The following is a 25,910-nucleotide window of genomic DNA, read 5'->3' as shown; positions in this document are numbered from 1 at the left end:
GGTTCTTTTTCATATTTTAAGTTCATCAAGTCATTTTGGATATGTTTTTGAGCTTGTGTAGCTTTAGAATTGCTTTAATTATAAACCAGAAAATGATTTTAGTTAAGGTGTCATTCATCTTCCTTGTGTACCTGTTGCAGAAAGCCTTTTTGTGAGATTAGTCTAATTTATGCTAGAATATGTCCACCAGTGGATCAAATCAGTGGTATATATTGAGCCCTTATGGTGTGCAGAGCACTGTACCTAGCTTTAGGGAGAGTACACCAATGAAGAGCTATCTGGATTTAAATAGGGAAAAGATATGTAAAAAATAAAGCCATCTTGTGCTCGAGTTCTCAACCTCCAACTTTTAGAGGTGAAACGTGTCCAAGAGACTAATATATATTTGGGGCAGGAGTCTAAGGATCAGTTATCCATTACCACAAAACTTAACAGTTTCCGAAAATAAGAAATGAAGATCCTTTTGTCTTTGTCCTTTGTTGTCTTGTGGATCATTACCCTGTTTTTGCTGGTATTTTGCATGAATGATCACTCCTAAAATAAGTTTCCCATTTGCATGAACTTTCCCCAATTATGTTTTCTTTTCCTTTGGACATCAATATTACTGGTTTTCCACCTTCTCTTTGTAGTTGTGTTCCTTCATACACCACTATTTTCATTCTCAACGTTTACTTTCCATTCTGTGCGGTGCCTCATTTGATCCATTTTGGATTTGGTTGTTTTTAGATTCACACCCTAGAAGACCGTTTGAAAAGGTACGAGAAGAATATTTATGTTACAGCAACAGTTGGGACACCTTATCAAGGTGAGGATGCTCACTTTTAAATCAGGGCTCCAAAATAGCAGCACCAACAAATGCTTTTTTCAAGCTCAGGGAGGACATTGGTATAAGTGGAAATAGGAAATACCCGCATATTGGAATCCCTAAATTTGGGGTTTGCAAAGGCTTGAAGGGTTCCAAATAATTCTGTACAAGTAAGTGATAAATAGATTAAAAAACCCAGCCCAACAGATCATTATACATTAACTTCTCTGATTATTGTGGGAGTTTATGGGAGGTTCAGTTCTGGGTCCCCTTATACTCTCCATTTACACTCACTCCCTTGGAGAATACATTCACTCCTTTGGCTTCAGCTGCCACCTCTACGCCGATTGATTCCCCAGTCTACATCTCTAGCGCTGATCTCTCTCCTTACCTGCAGTTTTGCATTTCCTCCCACCTTCAGGACGTCTTTACTTGGATGTTCCACCAACATCTCAAACTAAATGTGTTCAAAACCGAACTCCTTATCTTTCCACCCAAAACCTGTCTTCCCCTTGACCTTCCCATCCCTGTATACAGCACCACTATCCTCCTTTTCTTACAAGCCCTCGACTCATCCCTCTCATTCGGTCCACATATTCAATCTGTAAATCCTATTGGTTCAGTCTTCACAACATTGCTAAAATCCACTCTTTCCTCTCCATCGAAACAATTACAACGTTAGTCCAAGCATTTATCCTATCCCACATTGGCTACTTTATCAGCCTCCTTACTGACCTCCCTGTCTCCTGTCCCTCCGCACCCCAGTTCATACTTCATAGTAACATGCACAGACACATTACTTTAAAGTCAGAACTAAGTATCTATGGTAGCATTGTCTGTTGCCCTCTAGACTGTAAGCTCATGGTGGGTAGGGAACGGGTCTACCAACTCTGTTGGATTATACCCTCGCAAGCATTTAGTACAATGCTCTGCACATAGCACTCAATAAATACCACTGATGATGTCAAAATGCCCAGTGAAAACACATTGTATGGGAGAAGTGACTATATTTGGAAGCCACTAAAGTTACATATTTTGTGAGACTATTCAAGTCTTGGTAAGTAGTTTTATATCAGTAGTTTTTCTTTTTCTGAAATTGTGGAACAGAAACATTCAGTGGTTTTTCCTCAACCTTCGTAGTTTCAGAACCTTCCTGTTTTAATGTTTTGGAAATAGAATGAATTTTATTAAAACTTCACTTTTGAAGAAAGGTGGTAGAATAAAATTAAGGTAGAATAAAACCTTAACTTTAAGTGCAGCAGTTTAACAAGGACTGAAAATAGCAAATTCGTTTATTTTATAGATTCTTTTCACAAGTTCGGCAGGGCTTTGCAAAAATAATTTTCAAATTTTGGAATGTTATAGGCATTTTTTTAAAAAAAAATACACTGTGAGCCCGTTGTTGGGTAGGGACCGTCTCTATATGTTGCCAACTTGTACTTCCCAAGTGCTTAGTACAGTGCTCTGCACACATTAAGCGTGCAATAAATATGACTGACTGAATGAATGAGTGGAAGAATTCATCACGTGATAGTTAACACTTTGGAACTTTTAAGAGGGCAAGTTGATTTACTAAAAGGGTGAATGGAGTGATTTTTTGAAGGTATTTTAATAAGGATTTTATAAATATTCAGATGTGTTGAAATGAAAGAAATCTTTTCTCTTTGGCAGTACATATATTACCAAACTTTCCAGATCTGTGGTTTGTTCACCATTGTAAGAGGGACAATTAGGTACTCTGCCAACAGAAGTGCTTTTTAATGGTAACCACAGTTCACAGAATTTGGGGTTGATGTTAGATTCATTTCTATTTTTGGAAAGTAAAATCCATCAGAGCTCCTGTGAATTTTAAATCTAGCTCTAGCGTGGCCTAGGTGAAAGGGCATGAGCCTGAGAGTCAGAAGACCTGAGTTCTAATAGTGTGTCCGCCACTTAACACACTACGTGAACTTGGGTAAGTCACTTAACTTCTCTGCCCTAGTTCCTTCACCCTCAAAATGGGGAGTCAATTCCTGCTGTCCCTTCTATTTAGATTGTGAGCCTTATGTGGAACATGGATTGTGTCCAACCTGATTAGCTTTTATCTCACCCAGCGCTTAGAACAATGCTTGGCATATTGAAAGTACTTAACAAATGCAGTCATTTTCCCTCTCTTCTGGTTGACCTGGATAATGGAGAAGATCCACTGGGTGCTCAAAGGTGGATACATATTGTGGAAATTTTTCATAGATTTGACAGTTTAATTTTTTTCTGGTGCCTTTGCTATTCGAACTTCTTGAAATGAAGAAGTTAAAGGAGGACAAAGAAACCTTTTATGAGTGGACTTGATCTTTTCCGATTGCAGTTAGCTCCACATTTCATCTTTTCACTCCATCATCAGCTTGTACTAATTAATCAGTGGTATTCATTGAGCTCTTACCACATGCAGTGCATTGCACTGAGTGTTTGGGAGAGTACAATACAACAGAATTAGTAGACAGTTCCTTGCCCACAATGAGCTTGCAGTCTAGAAGTGATGGAGTGATAGGAAGTGATTGATTGGTTAAGTGGGAGACAGAATAAATTGCAGATAGGGGAAATGGGAGAGTAAAAGGATATATACACAAGAGTTGGAGGTGGCGTGAAAATCAAGTACTTAGGAGGTACAGGCTTATGCCTGTCACAGAGGACAGGCATATTGTGTCACAGAGGAAGGGCAAATAGGAGAAATGAGTGCCTAGTCAGGGAAGACCTCTTGGTGGAGGTGTGATTTTAGGAGGGCTCTGAACAATAGTAATAATAATGATGGTATTTGTTAAGCATTTTCTAGGTGCCAAGCACTGTTCTAAGCACTAGGGAGATACAAGGTTATCAGGTTGTCCCAGGTGGGACACAGTCTTAGTCCCCATTTTACAGATGAGGGAACTGAGGCTCAGAGAAATTAAGTGACTTGCCCAGGAGGCATCACCCAGGGTGGTGTCAAGTCTTAAGGAGAGGTTTGCCATTTTCCCATGAGTACCAAAGTTTCTTCCTTCTTGAGATTTAGTTGAAGCTGCTTCAGGAAAAAGTTTGCGAGACAAAAGGAGAATTAAACATGAGAGCTTTGAAAAATACAGTCTGGAGAGGATGTACTTAAAAGCCAGAGCAAGGAATGAAAGCTGCACTCCCACTCTTCGTGCTTCTGTTCTCACCCACGAAGTTGGAAATTTAAGCAGAAGATCATTCGAGAAGACTACTTCAGTCCCAATATTGATTTATTTTGGAAGATACTTGAGATGAAACAGCTTGGTCTATTGGAAAGAGCAGCGGCCTGGGAGTCAGAGGACCTGGGTTCTAATCCCCGCTCTACCACTTGTCAACTGTGTTACCTGGGGCAAGTCAGTTGGCTTCTCTGGGCCTCAGTTTTCCTCAGTCAATCATGTGTATTGAGCACTCACTGTGTGCAGAGCACTGTACAAAGTGCTTGGGAGAGTATCTTGTATCTTCCCCACCCCTTAGTACAGTGCTTGGCACATAGTAAACGCTTATCAAATACCATTGGGGAAAAAAATGTGATATTTACATTCACCAAGCATTTGGCTCGTATTCAAAGGATTACGATCACACAGTTCTTTGTTTTACTTTAACTCATCTTTGCATGGTTCAAACACAGAAGAGATGACCCTGAAATGTGTTCTTTTCCATTTCACCTCATATCTGGTGTTGAGGCACCCACGGGCCCCGGATAGTAGTATTTTGCAAGTCACAGGAATACATTTGCTGTTTTGGAAGAAACCGAGCTTATCGCTTTATTTAGCTGGTGCTTATATCTTGTGCTCTAGTACTCTTCTGTGATTAAGTGTCTGCCTTAATGCAGTTAAGTGGATGTCACAGTAATAAAGCCTGGATTTCAGCCCAGATAAAGTAATGCTTCAAAACCCCCTAATAAGATGAATTCAGTCCACAGTGCCCGAAATGGGCCCTCAGTGGCAGCAGGTAGACTATTTGGCAAACATTTTCCTTCAGATAGTAAGCAATTTGCCCCATAATTGCTTGAAGCCAGGAAACAGCAAATATAATGGAGGAAGACATTCTCACATTTTCATCCCTTTTGGAGAAGTCAGGGCTGTCCCAGGAACCAACCCTACATTTGAAAACGAAGGTTGAGCACCTTTTCTGCTATTCCCGGAAATAGAGCCTGACTGGAAAATGGCTGAAATTGAAAATGCTCATCAAAGTAAAGCCTTTGCGAAAGGAAAGTAAGAAATGATGGAAATTTCGTTTTTGGCCCATGTTCTATGCCTGGGTAAAATGCAGCCCATTTTATATATTTTTAGGTACGGGATAGAACAGTTCTTTAGGGAAAGGATTAAGTTAATGAGGAATAGTAGAAGAATGATTTTTTAATTAAAAGTGTTTCAAGGAACTGTAAACTCCCCACACACCCTGGGGGCCTCTAAAGTAGCTAGCGGGGTGAGTGCATAGTAGTGAGTGGAATTGAGAGTGGAATTGAGGTGAGTGGAATTGAGAAGCAGCGTGGCTCAGTGGCAAGAGCCTGGGCTTTGGAGTCAGAGGTCATGGGTTCAAATCCCTGCTCTGCCAATTGTCAGCTGTGTGACTTTGGGCAAGTCACTTCACTTCTCTGTGCCTCAGTTATCTCATCTGTAAAATGGGGATTAAGACTGTGAGCCCCCCGTGGGACAACCTGATCACCTTGTAACCTCCCCAGCACTTAGAACAGTGCTTTGCACGTAGTAAGTGCTTAATAAATGCCATTATTATTATTATTTATTTTCCTCTGAACATCCCTATGGGGTAGGGAGAGGCAGGAATTTTCCCTCACCGTACCTCGTTCTCGCCTGTCCCGCCATCAAACCCCGGCCCATGTCATCCCCCGGGCCTGGAATGCCCTCCCTCAGCCCATCCGCCAAGCTAGCTCTCTTCCTCCCTTCACGGCCCTACTGAGAGCTCACCTCCTCCAGGAGGCCTTCCCAGACTGAGCCCCCTTCTTCCTCTCCCCCTCCTCCCCCTCCCCATCCCCCCAGCCTTACCTCCTTCCCTTCCCCACAGCACCTGTATATACGTATATATGTTTGTACATATTTATTACTCTATTTATTTATTTATTTTACCTGTACATATCTATTCTATTTATTTTATTTTGTTAGTATGCTTGGTTTTGTTCTCTGTCTCCCCCTTTTAGACTGTGAGCCCTCTGTTGGGTAGGGACTGTCTCTATATGTTGCCAACTTGTACTTCCCAAGCGCTTAGTACAGTGCTCTGCACACAGTAAGCGCTCAATAAATATGATTGATTGATTGATAGTCGTGGTGAACAAGCCATTTGGTGGGCTGGGGTGAGTCGCATGGTGAATGAGCCTTTTGGTGAGCTGGGTTGAGTTGCATCTTCTCCCTGCTTCCACTACCTGTGTCTCGCAGAATTAGGGAGGGAATCAATAGGGAGGTAGCAGAAGGGACGATTCTGGCCCAATCTATCAGTGTCCTTATTTGGTTTATTTATTTTATTTTTTTAATGGAATTTATTAAGTTCTTACTGTGTGCCAGGCACCACATTAAGAGCTGGGGGAGATATAAGCTAATCAGATTGGACCCACTCCATGCCCCCCATGAGGCTCACAGTATTAGTCCCCATTTTCAGATGAGGTAACTGAGGTACAGAGAAGTGACTTGCCCAAGGTCACACAGCAGACAAGTAGTGGACCCGGGATTAGAACCCATGTCCCTTCGACTCCCAGGCCCGTGCCAGATTCACTAGGCCACACTGCTTCTTTTGTCCCAGAAGGTTTTATTAGGGCCCCCTGGAATCACCTGAAGCCAGAGCAGGACCCCAGATTGACCAAACTCCCATAGGTCCCCAGTCTAAGAGTGAGCCATTAACCTGACAGCTACTCCCTGTAAACAGTAAATTCTTTGTGGGCAGCGATCACATCTACCAACTCCATTGTATTGTACCATACTTCATCAAGGGCTTAGTACAGTGCTCTGCACAGTGCTCAATAAAAACCATAAATTGATCTGTTCTCATACATGCCCAAGGACCATGCCCGGGAACCACAAAGGTTGGTGCAGAAACCAAAAGCTAAAGTTCTTTGTAAGTTCGTTATGGGCAGAGAATGTGTCTGCCAACTCGGTTGTATTATACTTTCCCAAACACTGAGTATAGTACTCTGCACACAGTAAGCACTCAAAAAATTTTATTGATTGATTTGCACCTATGGAAAAATTGATATTTCAAATCATGAATTTTAGCAACTATTAACAAAGATCCAATGGGAAAGCAGACTATTTTTCATACTGGTTAACTTGATTTATCTCTTTAAAAGTTTTTCCAAAAGGTTTTTTTTTCATTTGCATGTTGAAAGCACTAAAGTAGGGTTACAGGGTGAGATGAATTATTGTTATAACAATCAGGGTGCAATTGGTTTTAAATGAGTTATTCCCCGTTAGGATGAAAGTGCTTAAAACAGGATGTTATCTAATTGCATCTTTTATATGATCAGGTTGTTGCACCGGTTTTATACTGGGAGTGTGAAGTAAAGCCTCTCACTGAAACGAAGAACAATTAAACTTAAATTCAGAGTCGTAAAAGGACCAATTAATCTTCACATATTACTCTGAAAGAACGGGAAGAAAAAACTGAAAGCATTCTCTTTAAAGTAACTTTAATGCAGATAAGTGGCCTGTATCAAATATATTTCAAAAGGATGTCACTAAAGGCAGGGAATTAGGAGGATTTTAAATGTATTCTCTTGAAATGATTGTGGTTCATGTGTTTCTCTTCCCGTGAAAAGAAGGTGTGAACTATGAAGTGTTGGAGATGAAAAAATGTATTGACATATCTCGTTATTCCAAGTCGAAAGCAACGTGAAAGTCATCTGGCCAGATTTCACCCGTACAGTTGAATTTCTGTGCAGTTCTGTTTCTTCCCCTGCTCCCTCTGACAGGATTTGTTTTCCAAGTCACAGGCCTTCTTTCCACGGATGATTTTTCTCACTTTGCTGATTTGCTCTGTTCTCTAATTTGACAGATGGGAATCTGTGCCACACAGCAGTCACGCAGTTCGGCGAGCCTACCGAGTTTGAGTATTTGCGAAAGGTGATGTTCGAATATATGATGGGCAACGAGACCAAGGTAGGCTGTGCTGACTAGGCCATGTTGGCATATGTTTTTGCTTAGGCGAGAATGTATCCCACTCTCTGTATTGTCTACGAGCACCATGTGTTTTCTATTGGCAGATCACATGCTGGGTTAGGAGCAGGCAGAAGATGATTATGCGATAGGATTTCATTTTTGGTTTGCAATGTGAATTGGCAGATCATGGTTCTGTTCATTCTGCATGTAAAATATTAATTTTAGAACGCCATTTCCTGAAACGAAATAGCAGAAATTACAGTGATCTAGGTTGACTCTGGCCGGGTGGTTTTGAATCCCATTGGTACTTTGGGTTGGCATCTTTAGCACTTTTTAAAGTAATAATAAATAATAATGATAATTATTATGGTATTTGTAAAGTGTGTGCTGTGTGTCAGGCACTGTTCTAAGAGAAGCAGCATGCCCTACTTGATAGAGCATGGGGCTGGGAGTCAGAAGGACTTGTGTTCCAATTCCAGCTCTGCCACTTATCTGCTGTGTGAACCTGGGGAAGTCACTTCACTTCACTGTGCCTCAGTTCCCTCATCTATAAAATGGGGATTGACTGTGCTTTGTAGGACAAGAGACTATGTCCAACCTGATTATCTTGTATCTATCCCAGGGCTCAGAACAGTGCCTGACACATAGTAAACACTTAACAAATACCGCAGTTATTAATACTTTTATTCTAAGCGCTGAGGTATGTACAAGTTAATCAGATCAGACACAGAACTTATCCCAGAAGGGGCTCACAGTCTGTGTAGGAAGGAGAACAGGTCTTGACTGTAGACTGCAAGTTTGCTGTGGGCAGGGAATGAGTCTACCTACTCTGTCATATTGCAGTCTCCCAAGCGCCTGGTACAGTGCTGTGCATACACTAAGCGCTCAATAAACACCATTGACTGATTGACTCCCCATTTTATAGTTGAGGAAACAGGCCCCAGAGAAGTGAAGTGACTTACCCAAGGTCACACAATAGGCAAGCGGTAGAGCCGGGATTGGAACCTAGGTCCCCTGACTCCCAGGCCTGTGCTTTTTCCACTAGGCCAAGGTGCTTCAGTAAGATTATTTCCTCCTCAGCAGTGTTCACTGAGTATCGATGGAAGATATTTCCGAGTAAAAACAGGTGTTTCGGAAGAAGTTCACTGTGGGCAGGGAACGTGTCTACCAACTCTGTTTTATTGTCCTCTCCCAAGTGCTTAGTCCAGTGCTCTGCACACAGTAAGTGCTCCATAAATACCATTGTTTGATTTGATTGAAATGGTTTCCCTTGTTCTGATTTCGTTGGGGGAAAGGTGGGGACTGTTAATCTTTTTTGAGTCTTCCCATCACATTTGAGGCTTGCATTAACTTCCTGGCCATGAGGAGCTTTCTTGGCAATGCAGTGGGATGAATATTCAAGGGATTGAGTAGCTGATGACTTGAGGATGAAATATGCTTCTTTTTCAGAGGGATGCCCACTTTCAAAGTCAGGGTAAAGTATGACTGGGAAAGTTTATGGGAAATTCAGAGGTGCTCTTAAACCTCTTCATTTACTGAATCTTCCCCTTATTGCCTTTTTTTCCTCAAATGTAACCCTATTTTGTTTTAAACTACTCCATTGAATGATTCCTAGGATTTTATTCTAGGTGTAAACGTTTAACATGGGATAGAGAAATTGGCTCTGTCAGAAAGGCAGTTGAACACTTGAATAAGCAGAACTGCTTTGATCTCAAGATGATCGATCACAGCTACAGTTCACAGCTAATCAGAGGCAAGTGTAGCCAGCTCTTGCATTAGAGACCAGGTACTTTCAGCAGAATTTAGAGGCAGCGTGGCCTAGTGGATAGAACACAGGCCTGAGTGTCAGATGGACCAGTTGTCTGATCTGTGCCTTGCCACTTGTCTGCTGTGTGAACTTGGGCAAGCCACGTCACTTCTCTGGGCCTCAGTTACCTCATCTGTAAAATGCAGATTAAGACTTTGAGCCCCACATGGGGCAGGGACTGGGTCCAATGTGATTATCTTGGATCTATCCCAGCATTTAGAACAGTGTCTGGCACATAGTAAGTGCTTAGCAATTATGGTGAATAAAACAACAAAAACCCCTTTGTTTTGAAGGTGGATCTAAACAAATCAGGAGGAAGAGAGAAGCAGCATAGCCTAGTGAATAGAGCATAGAGCTGGGAATCAGAGGACCTGGGTTCAAATCCTGGCTCTGATGCCTGTCGCTGTGTGACCTTGGGCTACTCACTTCACTTCTCTGGGCCTCTGTTACCTCATCTGTAACAGGGGATTAGGACTGTGAGCCCCATGAGGGACAGGGGCTGTGTCCAACCTGATTATCTCTTATCTACTCCAGCTCTTAGAACAATGCCTGGCACAGAGTAAGTGCTTAAACAATTCCATAAAGCCATTTTTTTTTTAAAAAGAATACTTTCAGTGAGGCACAGATATAGGAGATTCCAAACAATGTAGTGAAAAGAGCACAGGCCTGCGAGTCAGAGAACTTGGGTTCTAATCCTGGTTCCACCACTTGTCTGCTGCATAACCTTGGGCAAAGATACTCAACTGCCCTATGCCTCAGTTTCCTCATCTGTAAAATGGTGCTTTGATGCTTTTTCTTCCTTCCCTCCGGACTGTGAATCCCGTGTAGGACAGGGACTGCATTGGACCTAATGATCTTGTATCTACCCCAGCGCTTGGAACAGTGTACGTTCCAAGTACAAGTGCATGTACAAGTATCACAATTAATCTACATTAGGAGTTACACTTCTCAAAGCCATATTCTTGGCTGAAAGAGTATTTCCCAGAATACAGTGATCTGCTACTGGAAATAATAATCAGGCAGCCTCTTGAGCATTGTACTGTGCTGAGAGCAACCCAGAAATCACATCAGAAAAGCAGTTTCTGCCTTCAGTGAACTTTCACTTTAGATTTGTAAGCTCTCTGAAGGGAAGGATCTTGTCATTTTCTTCTCTTTCCATCCCTTCAGTCCCTGGTACTGTCTTTTTCATAAAGGGGCGCTAAGTAGGGATGCTTTGCATAAAGGGGTGCTATTGTAGCTGAAGAGGAAAAGGATGCAATAAATGTCTCCCCTGCCTTTTCTCCCAAGTGCAAGGGGAATTTGCATAGGTCTACATTGTTAAATCAACCACCGTGTTTCATCGCCTTAGACAACTTCAGATTCTTTTCGGGCCATCGGCTAGGGTATAAGTTGCCTCTCTGTATCTTGTGCTGCTGGCCAACCAAGGCACCAGCGTGGACTGTATTCAACCCCTTTTAACCTCTCTGCCGCAGTTTCCTGATCTATGCTATGAGGAATAAAACCTGCCCCAAATCTACCTCTCCAGAAGGCAGTATAAGCTCCTTATGGGAAGGGATCATGCCTACCAATTGTGCTGTACTATTCCAAGAGCCTAATACAGTGCTCTGCACACAGTAAGCTCTGAACTAATATCATTGACTGATTATGGACCGTTGAAGTTGGGTAGGGACTGTCTCTATATGTTGCCGATTTGTACTTCCCAAGTGTTTAGTACAGTGCTCTGCACACAGTAAGTGCTCAATAAATACCACTGAATGAATGAATAAATGAAGTCGTTGGAGAGGATGTTAGGTGAATTCAAGGTGCTCCTTATCCACTTTGTGGAGGACACATAAAGGGATTTAACCAATGATTTGGTCCATTGGGTCTCTGCCATTTTAAAAACCAAACAAGCAGTGCTTTAATAGCAATGCTACCCCCTCACCCCCACCTTTTGGGCATTTGGTATTCACCACAACCTCAAGCCCCACAGCACCTGTGTACAGATCCATAAATGTTTTATTTTTATTAATGCCCATCTCCACACCCTTCTAGACTGTAAGCTCATTGTGGGCAGGGAATTATCTTCCAACTCTGTGACATTGTACATCATCAAGTGCCTAGTTCAATGCTCTGGACACAGTAGGTGCTCAGTAAATACCATGGATTGATTGATTAGTGTAGGGGATAGCGTATTAAAATGTTCCTGTAGCTTCATGAGGCATTGAGAGCCTGGGATAGAGGTCAAGGAAGGTGTCTTTCAATCTTTGCAGCCTAGCGGGAAAGTGTAGCCAAGCCGTTATCCAGTTCAGCTTCACAGGTGTTAAGCCACCAAGGAGGTCTGGAAGGAATCCAGGTTGTTCACTTTCATCGACCAGACATTCAGAAACACTTCAACCCAGGCAACCCACTCCCTCTCTGCTTTCACCGCTGGCCCATTTCCTAGACACTGATTGAAGGTACAAAATGAGAACCACACAGTAGCAGCCTCAGAGAACACTTGGTGCCTCAGAACCACATTGTAGTGGCCACACAGAACAGTTGGTGCCACAGAATAAGAATAATAATAATGATGGCATTTGTTAAGCGCTTACTATGTGGAAAGCACTGTTCTAAGTGCTGGGGGGAGGCGGGGGGATACAAGGTGATCAGGTTTTCCCACGCGGTGCGCACAGTCTTAATCCCCATTTTACAGATGAGGTAACTGAGGCTCAGAGAAGTTAAGTGACTTGTCCAAGGTCACACAGCAGACGTGGCGAAGCCGGGATTAGAACCCATGACCTCCGACTCCCAAGCCCGTACTCTTTCCACTGAGTCGTGCTGCTTCAGGCAGAATCACACAGTAGCGACCTGACAGAAGAGTTGGTGCCTTAGAACCACATGGTAGAGGCCTCAGAGAATAGTTAGTGCCTCTGAACTGTATTGTAGCAACCACACAGAACAGTTGGTGCCACAAGAACTGCACTGAGGCAGCCTCAGAGAAAAGTTGGTGCCCCAGAACCACACTGTAGCAGCCACACAGAACACTTTGTGCCTTAGTTACACACAATAGCAGCCTGACAGAAGAGTTGGGACCGTAGAACCACACAGTAGAGGCCTCAGAGATCAGTTGGTGCCCCAAAACCCCGACTGTAGCAGCCAGACAGAACAGTTGGTGCCTTAGAACTGCTCTGTAACGGCCACACAGAACAGTTGGTGCCAAAGGCTTTGCAGTCATATCACCTGTTGCTCAGCCTCCCAGGGTTTGGGTCCTCTGACCAGTTGCTACATGTGATGAATCCGCCAGGCAATCAGTCAGTTAATGGTATTTATTGTGTCCTGACTGTGTGCATATCACTGGAGTAAGCACTTGGGAGAGTGCAGTTAAGTAGAATTGGTAATCAATCAATGGCATTTTTTGAACACTTACTGTGTGCAGAGAGAGTGCTGTACTAAGCACTTGAGAGAGTAATAATTATGGTATTTATTAAGTGCTTACTATGTGCAAAGCACTGTTCTAAGCGCTGGGGAGGTTACAAGATGATCAGGTTGTCCCACAGGGAGCTCACAGTCTTAATCCCCATTTTACAGATGAGGTAGCTGAGGCACAGAGAAGTTAAGTGACTTGCCCGAAGTCACACAGCTGACAATTGGCGGAGTGGGATTTGAACCCATGACTTCTGACTCCAAAGCCCGTGCTCTTTCCAATGAGCCATGCTGCTTCTATACAACAGAGTTGGTAGACATAGCCCCAGCCCACAACGAGCTTACAGTCTAGAGGGGGAGATGGATATTATTCATTCATTCATTCAGTGGAGATGGATATTATTAATTCATTCATTCAATCATATTTATTGAGCGCTTACTGTGTGCAGAGCACTGTACTAAGCACTTGGAAAGTACAATTTGGCAACATATAGAGACAGTCCCTGCCCAACAACGGGCTCACAGTCTAGAAGGGGGAGACAGACAGCAAAACAGAACAAGTAGACAGGTGTCAATACCATCAAAATAAATAGAAATAATACAAATAAGTGATTTATGGATATGTGCATAAGTGCCCTGGAGCTGTTGGTTGGGTGGATATTAAAGCTGATTAACAGGATCCCTGCCCTCAAGGAGCTTAAGTCTAGTAGAAGCGACAGACATTAAAATAAATTACAGATAGGGAAAGCAGCGAAGTGTAAGAATGTATACATAAATGCTGAGGTGTTGGGAATGGGATGAGTATTAAAGTGATTAAGGAAGTGCTTAACAAATACCATTATAATTATAACTGTTATAATAATTATGGTATTTGTAAGACACAAGTTCCAATCACTGTTCTAAGCACTGGGGTAGATACAAGGTAATCAGGTTGTCCCACATGGGGCTCCCAGTCCCACGTTTTACAGATGAGGTAACTGAGGCAAAGAGAAGTTAAGTGGCTTGCCCAAGGTCACATAGCAGACAGTTGGTGGAGCCAGGATTAGAACTCACGTCCTCTGACTCCCAAGCCCGTGCTCCTTCCACTAACCCAAGACAACAGGTGACGCGTAAGGATGGGTGAATAGGATGGGGAGATAAGACTATACTCAGGGAAGGCTTCATGGAGGAGATATGATTTCGGTAAGGCTTTGAAGATGGGGGTGGTAGTGGTCTGTCAGCCAGGTGATTAAAAATGGTCTCCAAAGACGTCACATTCTGAGGGGCAGTAAATGAAGGCTGGCTTTTACTAACTACCCCAGTCCCCATACTTCTGCTTCGCAGTCTGTCAGGAGAGACAGCCAGCCTGTCCCCTCTTACCTCAGTCCTCTAGACTGTGAGCTCGTTACAGGCAGGGAACATGTTTGCTAATTCTGCCATATTGTCCACTCTCAAGTGCTTCATACATTGCTCCACACATAGTAAGTGCTCAGTAAATACCATTGATTGATTGAAGGGGCGGGGGGAGAGGGGGATAGCTTCCAGTGCACAACCTTCTCTTTAGTTGACCTTTGCCCCCCTTGTTTTATAATGGGGCCAGGTTGAAGCTTTTGAGCAAGCAGATAGCCTAGTGGAAAGACCATGAACTTGGGAGTCAAGGGGACCTGGGTTCTAATCCCAGCTTCTCCCACTTTCCTGCAGTTTGGCCTTAGGCACGTCATTTCACTTACCAGTGCCTCATTTTCCTCATCTGTAAAATGGGGGTTCTGTACCTGTTTTTTATATTTTTTTAATGATTTTTAAGTGCCTGCTGTGTGCCCGGCACTGTTCCAAGCATTGTGGTAGATACAGGGTAATTGGGTTGGACGCAGTCCATGTCCCACATGGGGCTCACAGTCCTAAGCCTCATTTTACAGCTGAGGCACAGGGAATTTGTGTGACTTGCCCAAGGTCACACAGCAGACAAGTGGCAGAGCCAGGACTAGAACCCAGGTCCTCCTGACTCCCAGGGCCATGCTCTTTCCACTAGCCCACACTACTTCTCCATACCTGTTCTCCCTCCTATCTAGAGAATATGAGACCTATGTGGGACAGGGAATATGTCCAAGTTATGATCTTGTATCTGCCCCACCATTTAATACAGTGCTTGACACATTGTAAGTATTTAACAAATATCACAATTATTACTTGAACTCATTGACAGGTCCTGTCAGTTGCCCACAGTTGGTACTTAAGCCATGAATCATGGGCTGGCTGGCATTAGGAATGTGAATTTAGCTTGGTAGGCGTGACCTGTACAGGCAGAATATATGGGCATTCTCATGTGTGTACATGTAAGCGCTTGCATATTATGTTACGCTATGGTATTGGGGTTCTTGTTTGATTTAGTGCAGCATGTGAGGAAAAATTGCGATCGTCTCAGAAACGCTTGTACAGACTTGGGAAGATGTGAAAATTCTGAATGCCACTGTTTTTCTCTCTTCCTTCAGTCCTCTTTGCTTATCAGTTGTACAAGAAGCAATTTTATATCTAAGAATCCCTTGGGGTCACAAGAATTTGGAGAATGATTAAGACACTAAAGACCGTTAATTCAAAAGCACCTTATAGCCCTAGGGAAACCGCTACGGATTATTTTGGGAAGATTTCCGAGTGATTTGGGATGAATAGCCCCCTGAGAGACAGTAGGCTACTTGTAGGGAGGGCTCATGTCTACCAACTCTGTTGTTTTGGGCTCTCCCAAGCACTTAGCACAGTGTTCTCCACAAAGTAAGCAGGTAATAAATACTATGGATTGATTGGATAAGAACATACACATATTGGCGTTTTAGAATTTCTAATACTCAGTCCTGCTCGACATTCAGGCAAGGAGGCTTCCCATAAAATCCCTGAGAGTCAGGTTGGGTATTTGACTCCGTGTGCTCCCAGAGTCAAGGGTGCAATGAAGAATTTGAGGGGAGGAGGACAACAAGCCGGGAAAAGGGAGTGAAACCTTCCAAGCTTCTTATGGACAAGTAATGAATCTACCAACTCTGTTATATCGTATTCCGCCAAGCCCTCAGTAAATATGGCTAACTGATTTAAAATTAAAATAAGCAACGTGATTCTGGGACTGGTGGGGATGTCATGCTTAGACGAGAACTTCAAATAGGCAGGCCGTAAATTCAGAAAGTTATTTCATCCAAGAAAGTCACTTTTTGTGGTGAGCTGATCCTACAAAACTACTGTACCAATTTTGGGATCTCTTTTTTAAAACAATGAATAGTTTAGCAACACCCTTCCATCACAGAATTATGATCCTATTCATTTTTTTTAGCAGCATTTTTAAGCCTCTTATTTTGATATTCATCCCAGCCCCACAGCCCTAATGAACATATCCTTAAAATCTACTATTTCCCTTATCTGTAATTAATTTTAATGTTTGCCTCTTAATTATTTTGATATTCATCCCAGCCCCATAGCCCTTATGAGCATATCCTTAAACTCTACTATTTCCCCTATCCACAATTAATTTTAATGTCTGTCTCCTGGCTCCTTGTGGGCTAGGATCGCATTTGCCAACTCTATTATGTTGTACTTTTCTAAGTGCTTAGTAGTCAGTTGTATTTGTTCATTCAGTTCGTTCGATCATATTTACTGAGCGCTTACTGTGTGCAGAGCACTGTACTAAGCACTTGGGAGAGTACAATATAACAGACACATTCCATGCCCGCAGTGCTCAATAAATAGGATTTTTTTATTTGATTGATTTATTAAGCACCTACTGTTTGCCAGGCATTGGTCTTAATGCTGGGCTAGATACCAGCAAATCAGGTTGGGCACAGTTCCTGATGCACATGGGCCTCACAGTCTTAATCCCCATTTTACAGATGAAGTAACTGGGTATCAAAGAAGTGAAGTAAGTGACTTGCCCAAGGTAGATGGAAGAGCAGGGATTAGAACCCAAGGTCCTTCTGACTCCCAGGCCCGGGCTCTGTCCACTAGGCCATGCTGCTTCTTTGCTGCTAAGTGATTGATTTCCCCCTCAAAAGACCTCACCACAAAACACAATAGGGGAAAGCTTCTGCCTCTCAGGAGAATTTCCCAGGAGGGAATGCTAGTCTGACACGGTGTATTTGCTCAGCTCATTGTATTGCTTTTCAGAGCCATCACGTCTCATGTTTTGACTAATTCCTCTTCTGTGAAAGTAACCCATAGGGTATTTATTTAGGATCTGATTCCTAGCTCCAGTAGGCTGGTGTGCGCTGCATATCTTAAAGGATGACCTAACCATACAAATATTCAAGCAGTCACTGGGTGATATACGATATGATTCTCAAAATGCCTAACTCAGATCATGTCCTCTATTCCTGATTTTTCAGTTACCGGTTGGGTTACTGACGTGGAAAAGATCGGACTGAATGATGGGTGGAATAGAGATACAATAACAGGGATTTGCCTTCTGAAAACGGGCCCAAAGTTTTTGAGCTTTTGGTTCCATCCAGTTGATGCTGCCCTGCAAAAGCCCCGTTTTTATGAAACTGCCCATCTGTTGGCTTTCCGGATTCCCATTTGGCCTGAATAATGCATGATTCAGTTTCACATCTCATTGCCCTGATGGGTGTTATTGACATCCTGGTCCTTTTGAGTTGAGATTTCTAAAGAAAAAGACTGTAGGTTAATTAATAAATCTCAAGGTAACACATTGCTAATATCCTTGTACTCGATTTACTTTGCTAGCTCTTAACAGTTTTTTTCCCCTTCCCTCTTTCTTTCTCTCTGTCTCTCTTTCTCTTTCCTTGTAGACACTGGCAAAAGTGATCACCACCGTGCTGAAATTCCCTGCTGATCAGGCTCAGAAAGTCTTAGAAAGAGAAGATGCTCGACCTCGGGTAGGCAATTTTAAATGAACTCTTACAGATTCTGTGAAAAAATTAGCAGGTTCTGACCTTTCTCCCTTTTGTAGCCAGGCATGAAAAATGAGAGACATGATGAAAATTAGATGTGAATGAATGGTTGCAGGGGAGAGAGTGACTCTCCTTGCCCCAAAATAAAGCCCCTGTTTTTAGGCTTTATTTTATTTTTTTTTTTACAGTTTTAAAGTGCTTACTATGTGCCAGGTACCGTACTAAGTGCTGGAGTAGATACAAGGTAATCAAGTTAGACACAGCCTGTATCCCACATGGGGCGTACAGTCTTAATCCCCATTTTACAGATGAGGGAACAGAGGCACCGAGAAGTGAAGTGATGTGCCCAAGTTCACACGGGTGACAAGTGGCAGAGCTGGGATTAGAACCCAGATCCTTCGGGCTCCCAGGCCAGTGGTCTAGGCCACACTTGGCATATTCAGGGGCAATTGGGGAATTTAAGAGAAAACAGAAAGAGTTCCGTTCTAATGTATTTAGCCCCTCGATGCCCAGATCCAGATAAGGCTGTCTCGTTGTGCAATAACAATTCATTCAATCATATTTATTAAGTGCTTACTGTGTACAGAGCAGTGTACGCAGCGCTTGGGAAAGTACAATACAATAATAAACAGTGACATTCCCTGCCCAAAACTGGCTCACAGTATAGAGTGGGGGAGACAGACAGCAATACAAATATATAAAATTAATAGATACATACATAAGTGCTATGGGGCTGGGAGATGGGGGGAAGAGCAGAGGGATTAAGTGGCTCCCAAGTAAAGTTTACAGAAAGTAGCCATTTTGAATAAACAAGGGAAATGGACATTTTTGCTGTGTATCCTAGCCGTGGCAGAGGAGATGATCCTCAGTCTAATTTGCACATTCTCAACCGAGGTCCTCTTCTGTCTCTTCCCATTCAGGGCAACTGGCCCTGGAATGGATGAGATTCCCTCTCTCTCCTGAAACTGAACGGAGTCATTTTTCTGGTCTCCTGTCCATGGCAGGGAATGTGTCTGTTTATGATTATATTGTACTCTTCCAAGCGCTTAGTACAGTGTTCTGCACACATTAAGTGCTTAATAAATATGAATGAATGAATGGCTCTCTAGCTCCTTGCCACCCAACCCTTTGGGCCAGACCCCAGCAGAAAATGGAAGTAGCGATGAGGGTTCCCCCTTCCCCCATCTTGGGTACCCAAACCTTCTTGGAATTTGGTTTATTTGAAGTACACTCCCCATGCGGTAAATACGTTGATCGGAGAACCTGAAACCCAGAAATCCCTTAAAATAAACCAGCAGTAGGAACAGCCGCTATTCAACACCTACCTGGTTTAAATGGAGATCGCCTCATTTGGGAATAATAGGATTTCAATCTAGAACAACACAAACAACCAGTTGTGTTTACTGTTTACAGAGCACTGTCCTACACACTAGGGAGAGTACAGTGGAGGACAAATAGGGATGGAAATTGGGCAGTCTCCACCCCTCTGCCCCCTCAGAAAACTATTAATCACCTCTCCCTTTCTCCCCACTCCTTGTCCTCTGTAAGGAAAATCTCATCTGACACTTCAACTTGTTCCTAAAAAATAGCTCTTTCCAGGTGGGCTTCTCAGTGACTTTCATTGGCCCTGTGGGCCACTAAGCTCCCCTCAGGGAGCTCGTACGTGCTGAGTGCGGTTTCAGCCGGGGTTCGCACTCACAGTCTGCAAGCAGAAGCAAGTCTGCTGTTCATTTGGAATTCCTGGGCTAGAGCAGCATAACGTAGTGATAGGGCATGGACCTGGGCGTCAGAAGGACCTGGGTTCTAATGCCAGCTCCACCACTTGTCTGCTGTGTGATCTCGGGAAAGCCATGTCACTTCTCTGGGCCTCAGTTACCTCATCTGTAAAATGGTGAGGGAGATGGTCAGCCCCATGTGGGACAGGGACTGTGTCCAACCCAATTTGCTATTATCCACCCCAGTGCTTAGTATAGTGCCTGGCACATAGTAAGTACTTAACAAATACCATAATTATTATTACCTGAGCCTCCTGGGTCAACTCTGAATAAGCCCCATAAACCCAAAGAATCACATTTACAGTATCTCCTATTCATATCGATGACCGTAATACCCACAATCCTATAGTTGGGGCCGAAATACCGAAGAGGAGCAAAGCATTTTCTTACCAAGAGAGTGACTGCAAAGTTCTTGCCTAAATAAATGTCAGGTGAGGAGCAGCATGGCTTAGCAGAAGGAGTGCAGGCCAGGGAGTCTGAGGACCTGGGTTCTAATCCCAGCTCTGCCTGTTACCTGCTGAGTGTGACCTTGGGTAAGTCACTCCACTTCTCTGGGCCCCAGTTTCCTCATCTATAAAATGGGGATTCAATGCCTGCTCTCGTTCATACCTAAGGGGTGTCGACAGGGACTGTGTCTGACCTGATTGACGTATCTACTTCGGTGCTTAGAGCAGTGCTTGACACACAGTACAAATACAATGATAATAAGGATGTTAATAATCACAATAAAAGGTTTGAAATGTAATTGGGAACTCTGGCAAATCTACAAGAAGTCATTTTCAAAAGAGGAAACAAGGCAGGCAGAGCAAACCTTATTTGCCTGTGTGCACACATCCATAACTTGTAGTTGCCTTTTTTATTTCAAGCGGTGTTAATGAAAAAATCTTGGATAAAGAAGCAAAAACCAAACTCTAAACACATCCAGGAGCCCCCTTTTCCTCCATTAGTATCAGGCGGATGTGGTTGAGAGAGAGTCTGGGCTATATAACATGCAGACAATAAAGTTTTAATAGGGCGTACATTATTTAGCAGGTAAGAATGCATCCAGAAACTTTCCTTGGTGACTTTGATGACTACCCTTTACTCTTGCAATGTTGATTAAAAGGTTTGCATTATTGCTTGCACAACATTACTCCTCCTCACTTCCCTCCCTCACACCCTGAGTCCTTCTCACCGTTGTTTTTGGGTTTGGGGAGCCTTCAGCAACTGGTGGATAATAAATGCTTAGCCCGTACAACTCACAGACCTTAGCCCAGTATCAAAAATATAGTTTACAGGTGAAATTATTTGTATTTCTCTTAAATGTACTCACCCTCTTAAAATTCCACCCAGAAGGTCCAACTCTGGAAGAAGCTCCTAAGCAGGATGTTAGAGAAAATAATTCTTAACTGGTCCCCAGGAACCAGGTGAGGTGTTGGCCTAAATAGGTGGGACAAAAATTGAACCCAGGACTTACTAACTTTAAACACCTGAAACTTTTATAAGGAGGAAATCATCCTAGATAATTATTCCTGACTTGGGTTTGTCAGAGAGATGACACCTTCCCAGTGTCCCCAGAATATGACAAGCAGCGTGGCCAAGCGGAACTGGGCATCGGAAGGACCCAGGTGACTTTGGACAAGTCATTTCACTTCTCTGTGCCTCAGTTACCTCATCTTTAAAATGGGGATTAAAACTGTGAACCCCATGTGGGATGTGGGACACGGACTGAGTCCAACCTTTCATTTATTCATTCATATTTATTGAGCACTTGCTGTGTGCAGAGCACTGTACTAGGCACTTGGGATGTACAAGTTGGCAACATATAACCTAATTAGCTTATATCTACGCCAGCTTTTAGTACAATGCCTGGCAGTTAGTAAATGCATAACAAATACCATGAAAAACTCTCTCAAAGTCTTTTGGTATTAGTGGGTATTTACACTGCTATCTAATAATGTAACTGCATTTAGATTGTTTAGGTTGTTTTACAGTCCTCTAGACCTTATCTTTATGGGCAGGGAAAGTGTCTGCTAATTCTGTTGAGGTAACTGAGGCACAGAGGAAGCGAAGTGACTTGCCCAAGGTCACACAGCAGACAAGTGGTGGAGGCAGGATTAGAACCCAGGGCCTTCTGACTCCCAGGCCTGTGCTCTGTCCACTAGGTCATGATGCTTCTCTGCTCAGCGAAAAGAAACTAGGGAGCTGGTATTATCTTACGTCCAATGTAAATTGGCATCACTCACTCCATTTGAGTCAGTCAAAATATGTGAAAAGATTGAGAGAAGAGAAGGAAGGTGTTTAAACCGAGGTAGAGAGTGAGCCTTCTAAGAAAGCAAGATGTTATAATTCATCTGAGCTGTTGTGAAAGATCACTAAAAGAGCCTTGTTGCAGATGATCCCTTTAACAACCTTTGCATCCGACCTTTGCGTCCACCTACCACCAAAGCAAAGGTGAAAATGTTGCCTTGTGGCAATATGTTTTGATTTGGGAAAATAGGTTTCCAGTCAATCAATCAATCAATCAATCATATCTATTGAGCGCTTACTGTGTGCAGAGCACTGTACTAAGCGCTTGGGAAGTACAAGTTGGCAACATATAGAGACAGTCCCTACCCAACAGTGGGCTTACAGTCTAAAAGGTGAGAAGTCAAATGGATGAAGATTGTAAAGCTGCTGCTCCTAACCATTTACTAACATCCTAGTTTTTGGTTCTCATCTGTTTTGAGTAGTACTTTGCTACCGTTCACTAACTCTTCCTCTGAATGTAAGTGTAAAAGGTAAATGAAGTGAGGTTTCCCTGGGTAACTGCTGTATTTACCTGCTTAATTACCTCCTCTGCATAATTGCCCCTCACCCCACTTTTTAAGGAGGAAATACAAGATCATTTTTGGTATCACACAATTGTAAACAGTGATAGTCACTGGGGAGGGGCAAGAGGAGGAGTGGAAAAGTATGAACCCACTTTGGCAGAAACTGCCAACACCTAGGGACAGAAGGAGTAGAGGGTAAGAAACTCAGACAACAGAAGCAGAGATGTTATAGTGCTTGCAGCCCTTGAAAAAATACAATTGAAGTAAGAGAGAGTCTCCAGGGCCCTCTTCCCTTCCTTCCCCCCTCCTTTATTTTCTCTTCCCCTCCCCTGATTGCTTGATTTAATTTCCCAGGTAGTAGCCCTCTCACATGTTTTGGGGTTGCCAAAAGTGTGGAAAAGATGTGGCTCTGTTTTCTGAGCAAATATGGTAGCTATCAGCTGCTGTTTTATTTATCTTCCCATTGAACAAAGGTTGAAGCAAGTTTACCCTGTGACCTTTCTTTTTAATGTGCAGTGCATTCGAGGAATTGGCCATAGCACAGTATTAATGTGTATGATCAAGTCTGTGAGTCTCTGACTTTGGGAGTTATGTAATTTATAAGAATTGTTCCCTGGTCAGTGTTTCATCTAGACAACTTTTTATTATTCTTTTAGACTATGAGTACCTAAAGACAAAATTCATACGATGATTACTTGTGTGATCCATGGTAAACTGGAAATCTGTTCATATTGCCTCAGACTTCTTTTAAGAGGAGCAGAGCCTTTAAAATGTGCCTGCTCGAGGAGAAAAGTGGAAACATTTTGTCTGATCCCCTGAGTTTCATGTGCATGTATCCATTATGTATTTTATTCACTCTTGAAAATAATCCAATAAGCTTTTTCCTTCCTGGCTTTATAGTTTACCTCACCTCGCAGTGGTATCTTCTGAGTAAACCACCAGTCTGTGCTTAGTTAGCATGTGGGTGAGTTAAGCATAATACTTTATTGTATCTTTTACACTGAGGTCAATGTATCGCTTGCTGCTACCCCTTTTGTGAATTTTTTTTTGCTCCTTTTCATAAAAATGATGATTGCATGAGCTAATTCTGGTATTGTCTAAATTCTAGATTCATAATCTGGTTTCTGCTAATTATTTTTTAATGCCATCCTTTGATTTTACCTTTTTTAAAAATTAATCAGATTGAGTTCAAATTTTTCTCGGGGATTATTAGAAAAGATATAAGAAAGGTTATGGGTTTCTGTTTGTTTTTAATCATTCTCCCAGGACTCTCTTTTCTAGTTGCAAAGAAGGTAACAAGTAAATTAGAATCATATTGGTCGGTGATCTGAGATGCACTCAGAGACATCTCATTTTATTGGATTACCAACAGTACTGGGAGTCATGATGATTTCTGCATTTGAGCTTTCTCTTTTTAGATGATTTTAATTCTACATTCAATGCCAAAGCCTAATTTGCTTCAAGAAAATTGTTTCTTCGTCGTTGTGTAAAGTGCTTCGTCATTGTGCAAAGTGTGCATCCGTTACATGTGCATTTAACTAAATTGCTGCCTGTACTCAACCAAACACTCCCTTGAATAACCCACACATCTTTAATTCATTTCATTTTATAATGCCCCTCACTGTCTATTCAGAGTTATGATAATGATCAGTTTGATTCCTCTTCCATTTGAGTTTAAATAAGGTAAGTTTGACATTCAAACCTCAACTGGTTATAGTTTTATGGATAACTCTGAAGTGATTCTGAATTCAGTTTCCCTACAGAGCTCACCCCAGGGATTTTTAAGTAGCAAAATGAGAGAGGTGTTCAAAAGTCTTCTACACCAGCTTCCAATTTCATTGCTTAGCACAATTTCCACATGTCCAAGTTTTAGTGTGTTACAGTGAATGACTCTGAGAGTTTTGTTGTGTAAATTAATTTAGGCAAATCTCCTGACTCCTCCATTATCCTGGGTTTAAATTCCCATTGGCACTTTTAGCGTAGTGCATCTAACCTGTGGACATGAAGATTTTAAAAGTGCAATCCGTATTCAGGGAGTTGAATCTTGTGACAGCTTGGCTTTTCAGAATTCCAGGGATTGAATGAAACTAGTCCACAAACTCTAAATATGGCCTGTAGGATCAGACTAAAGTGTCATTTGTAATATTGCTGCCAAGCAAATCAAGATGGGGTTTGGAGAATGCTCAGAAGATCAGGGAGACATGTTCTTGTTAGGAAAATCAGGTTCCTTCCTGGGGGTTAGCCCAGTGAAAAACACTTTTCAGACTGTCATTCACTGCCTTGATCAGAATCCCTTTTGGGAAAAATACAAATGAGTAGACACTTTTTGGTCCAGGATATAAATAACTAAAATTAACACCTGGTAGCAAGGTGCTGTGTTGGATTTATAGTGAACCTTCATAAATTAAGAGTATACAAGTATAAAATTTGAGATAATTTGGATCAGCACTTAGCCCCCGCTTCCTCCCAACTCTGAAGAAGGAAACTTGCGACCCATACCGAGGCTGACCCAGAAATTCTAGTGAGAAACACTGAGACTTCCTGAGTCTCCAGTCACCCTAAGCAGATTTAGAGAGACAGAGAAAGAGAGAGACCATTAAAGACCGTGGGACGCTGTCTGAGTTTAGCCTAAAACCAAAGACATAGACACAGAGCCCTAGTAATGAAAGGCAGATGCATTTAAAAGCACACCTTTTCTTCCTCAATTTAGATTTCCATACCACGTCAAAATCAGGCTTTACCGGACTCCCCTGAAATTCATTTTTGCCTATAGAGCTGTCTAAACTATGTGGCTCAACTCAAATTCCCTGGGATTCGACATCCAGGATTATTTGGGCCCTAATCCCTTGTCTAATTTTGTTTGTACCACTTGAAAATACTTGCCTTCTTACTTGCCGCCTTCTCCCCCATCCCCTCTTCTTCTGTTCCTTCTCCAGTCATGGCTACAATTTTAATCTTGAAGACATTTTCTAAAGATTTTTTCCCAAAACTGCTGCTTAGGAAACCTTCGCTTCTGGGTCATCTTTGAGAGCTGCAATGAAGAGAAAAGATTTTTATGTTTTCAATGACTTGTGCAATACATTTTGAGGTGGAATTTAATAGATGATTTCTGGGTAAATTAAACTATTTGATTATTCTATTCCAACTTGAGTGTTTGCTAAAGACTAGTTCTTTCAGCTTTTGCCTATAATAAATCCAAATGGCAGTACCTCATTTGTTTACTTAGCTTTTGTACTTATATTTTCCAGAAGAATAGAATACTACTGTAAATTGTAAATAGGTAATATCTAACTCTCATTTGCTGATCTGTGACTGTTGGCAATCTTAATCTGGGAGGAACAGAGGAAAAATAAAAGTTTATTTACTGTATAAAATC

General features: G+C 42.4%; 1 protein-coding gene across 4 annotated transcripts in view; it reads left to right on the top strand.

The window, feature by feature from the left end:
• The window catches only part of GOLGA4 (golgin A4), a 101,579-nt gene extending 75,669 nt beyond the window's left edge, over window positions 1-25,910 (top strand). For 3 of the 4 annotated variants that reach the window (XM_038772188.1, XM_038772179.1, XM_038772160.1), the window contains 5 exons: window positions 727-805; window positions 7,811-7,914; window positions 17,866-17,952; window positions 23,435-23,498; window positions 25,471-25,910. In XM_038772188.1, the coding sequence (XP_038628116.1) occupies window positions 727-805; window positions 7,811-7,914; window positions 17,866-17,952; window positions 23,435-23,464 (300 nt within the window). In that variant the 3' untranslated portion in view covers window positions 23,465-23,498; window positions 25,471-25,910. The remainder of the gene's footprint in view (window positions 1-726; window positions 806-7,810; window positions 7,915-17,865; window positions 17,953-23,434; window positions 23,499-25,470) is intronic. The other variant, XM_038772170.1, reaches the window with a different exon arrangement.

This window comes from Tachyglossus aculeatus, chromosome 2, assembly GCF_015852505.1.
Source record: "Tachyglossus aculeatus isolate mTacAcu1 chromosome 2, mTacAcu1.pri, whole genome shotgun sequence".
NCBI classification, from domain to species: domain Eukaryota; kingdom Metazoa; phylum Chordata; class Mammalia; order Monotremata; family Tachyglossidae; genus Tachyglossus; species Tachyglossus aculeatus.
The sequence above is the reverse complement of the archived record's forward strand: the minus strand, read 5'-3'. Positions and strand labels throughout refer to the sequence as shown.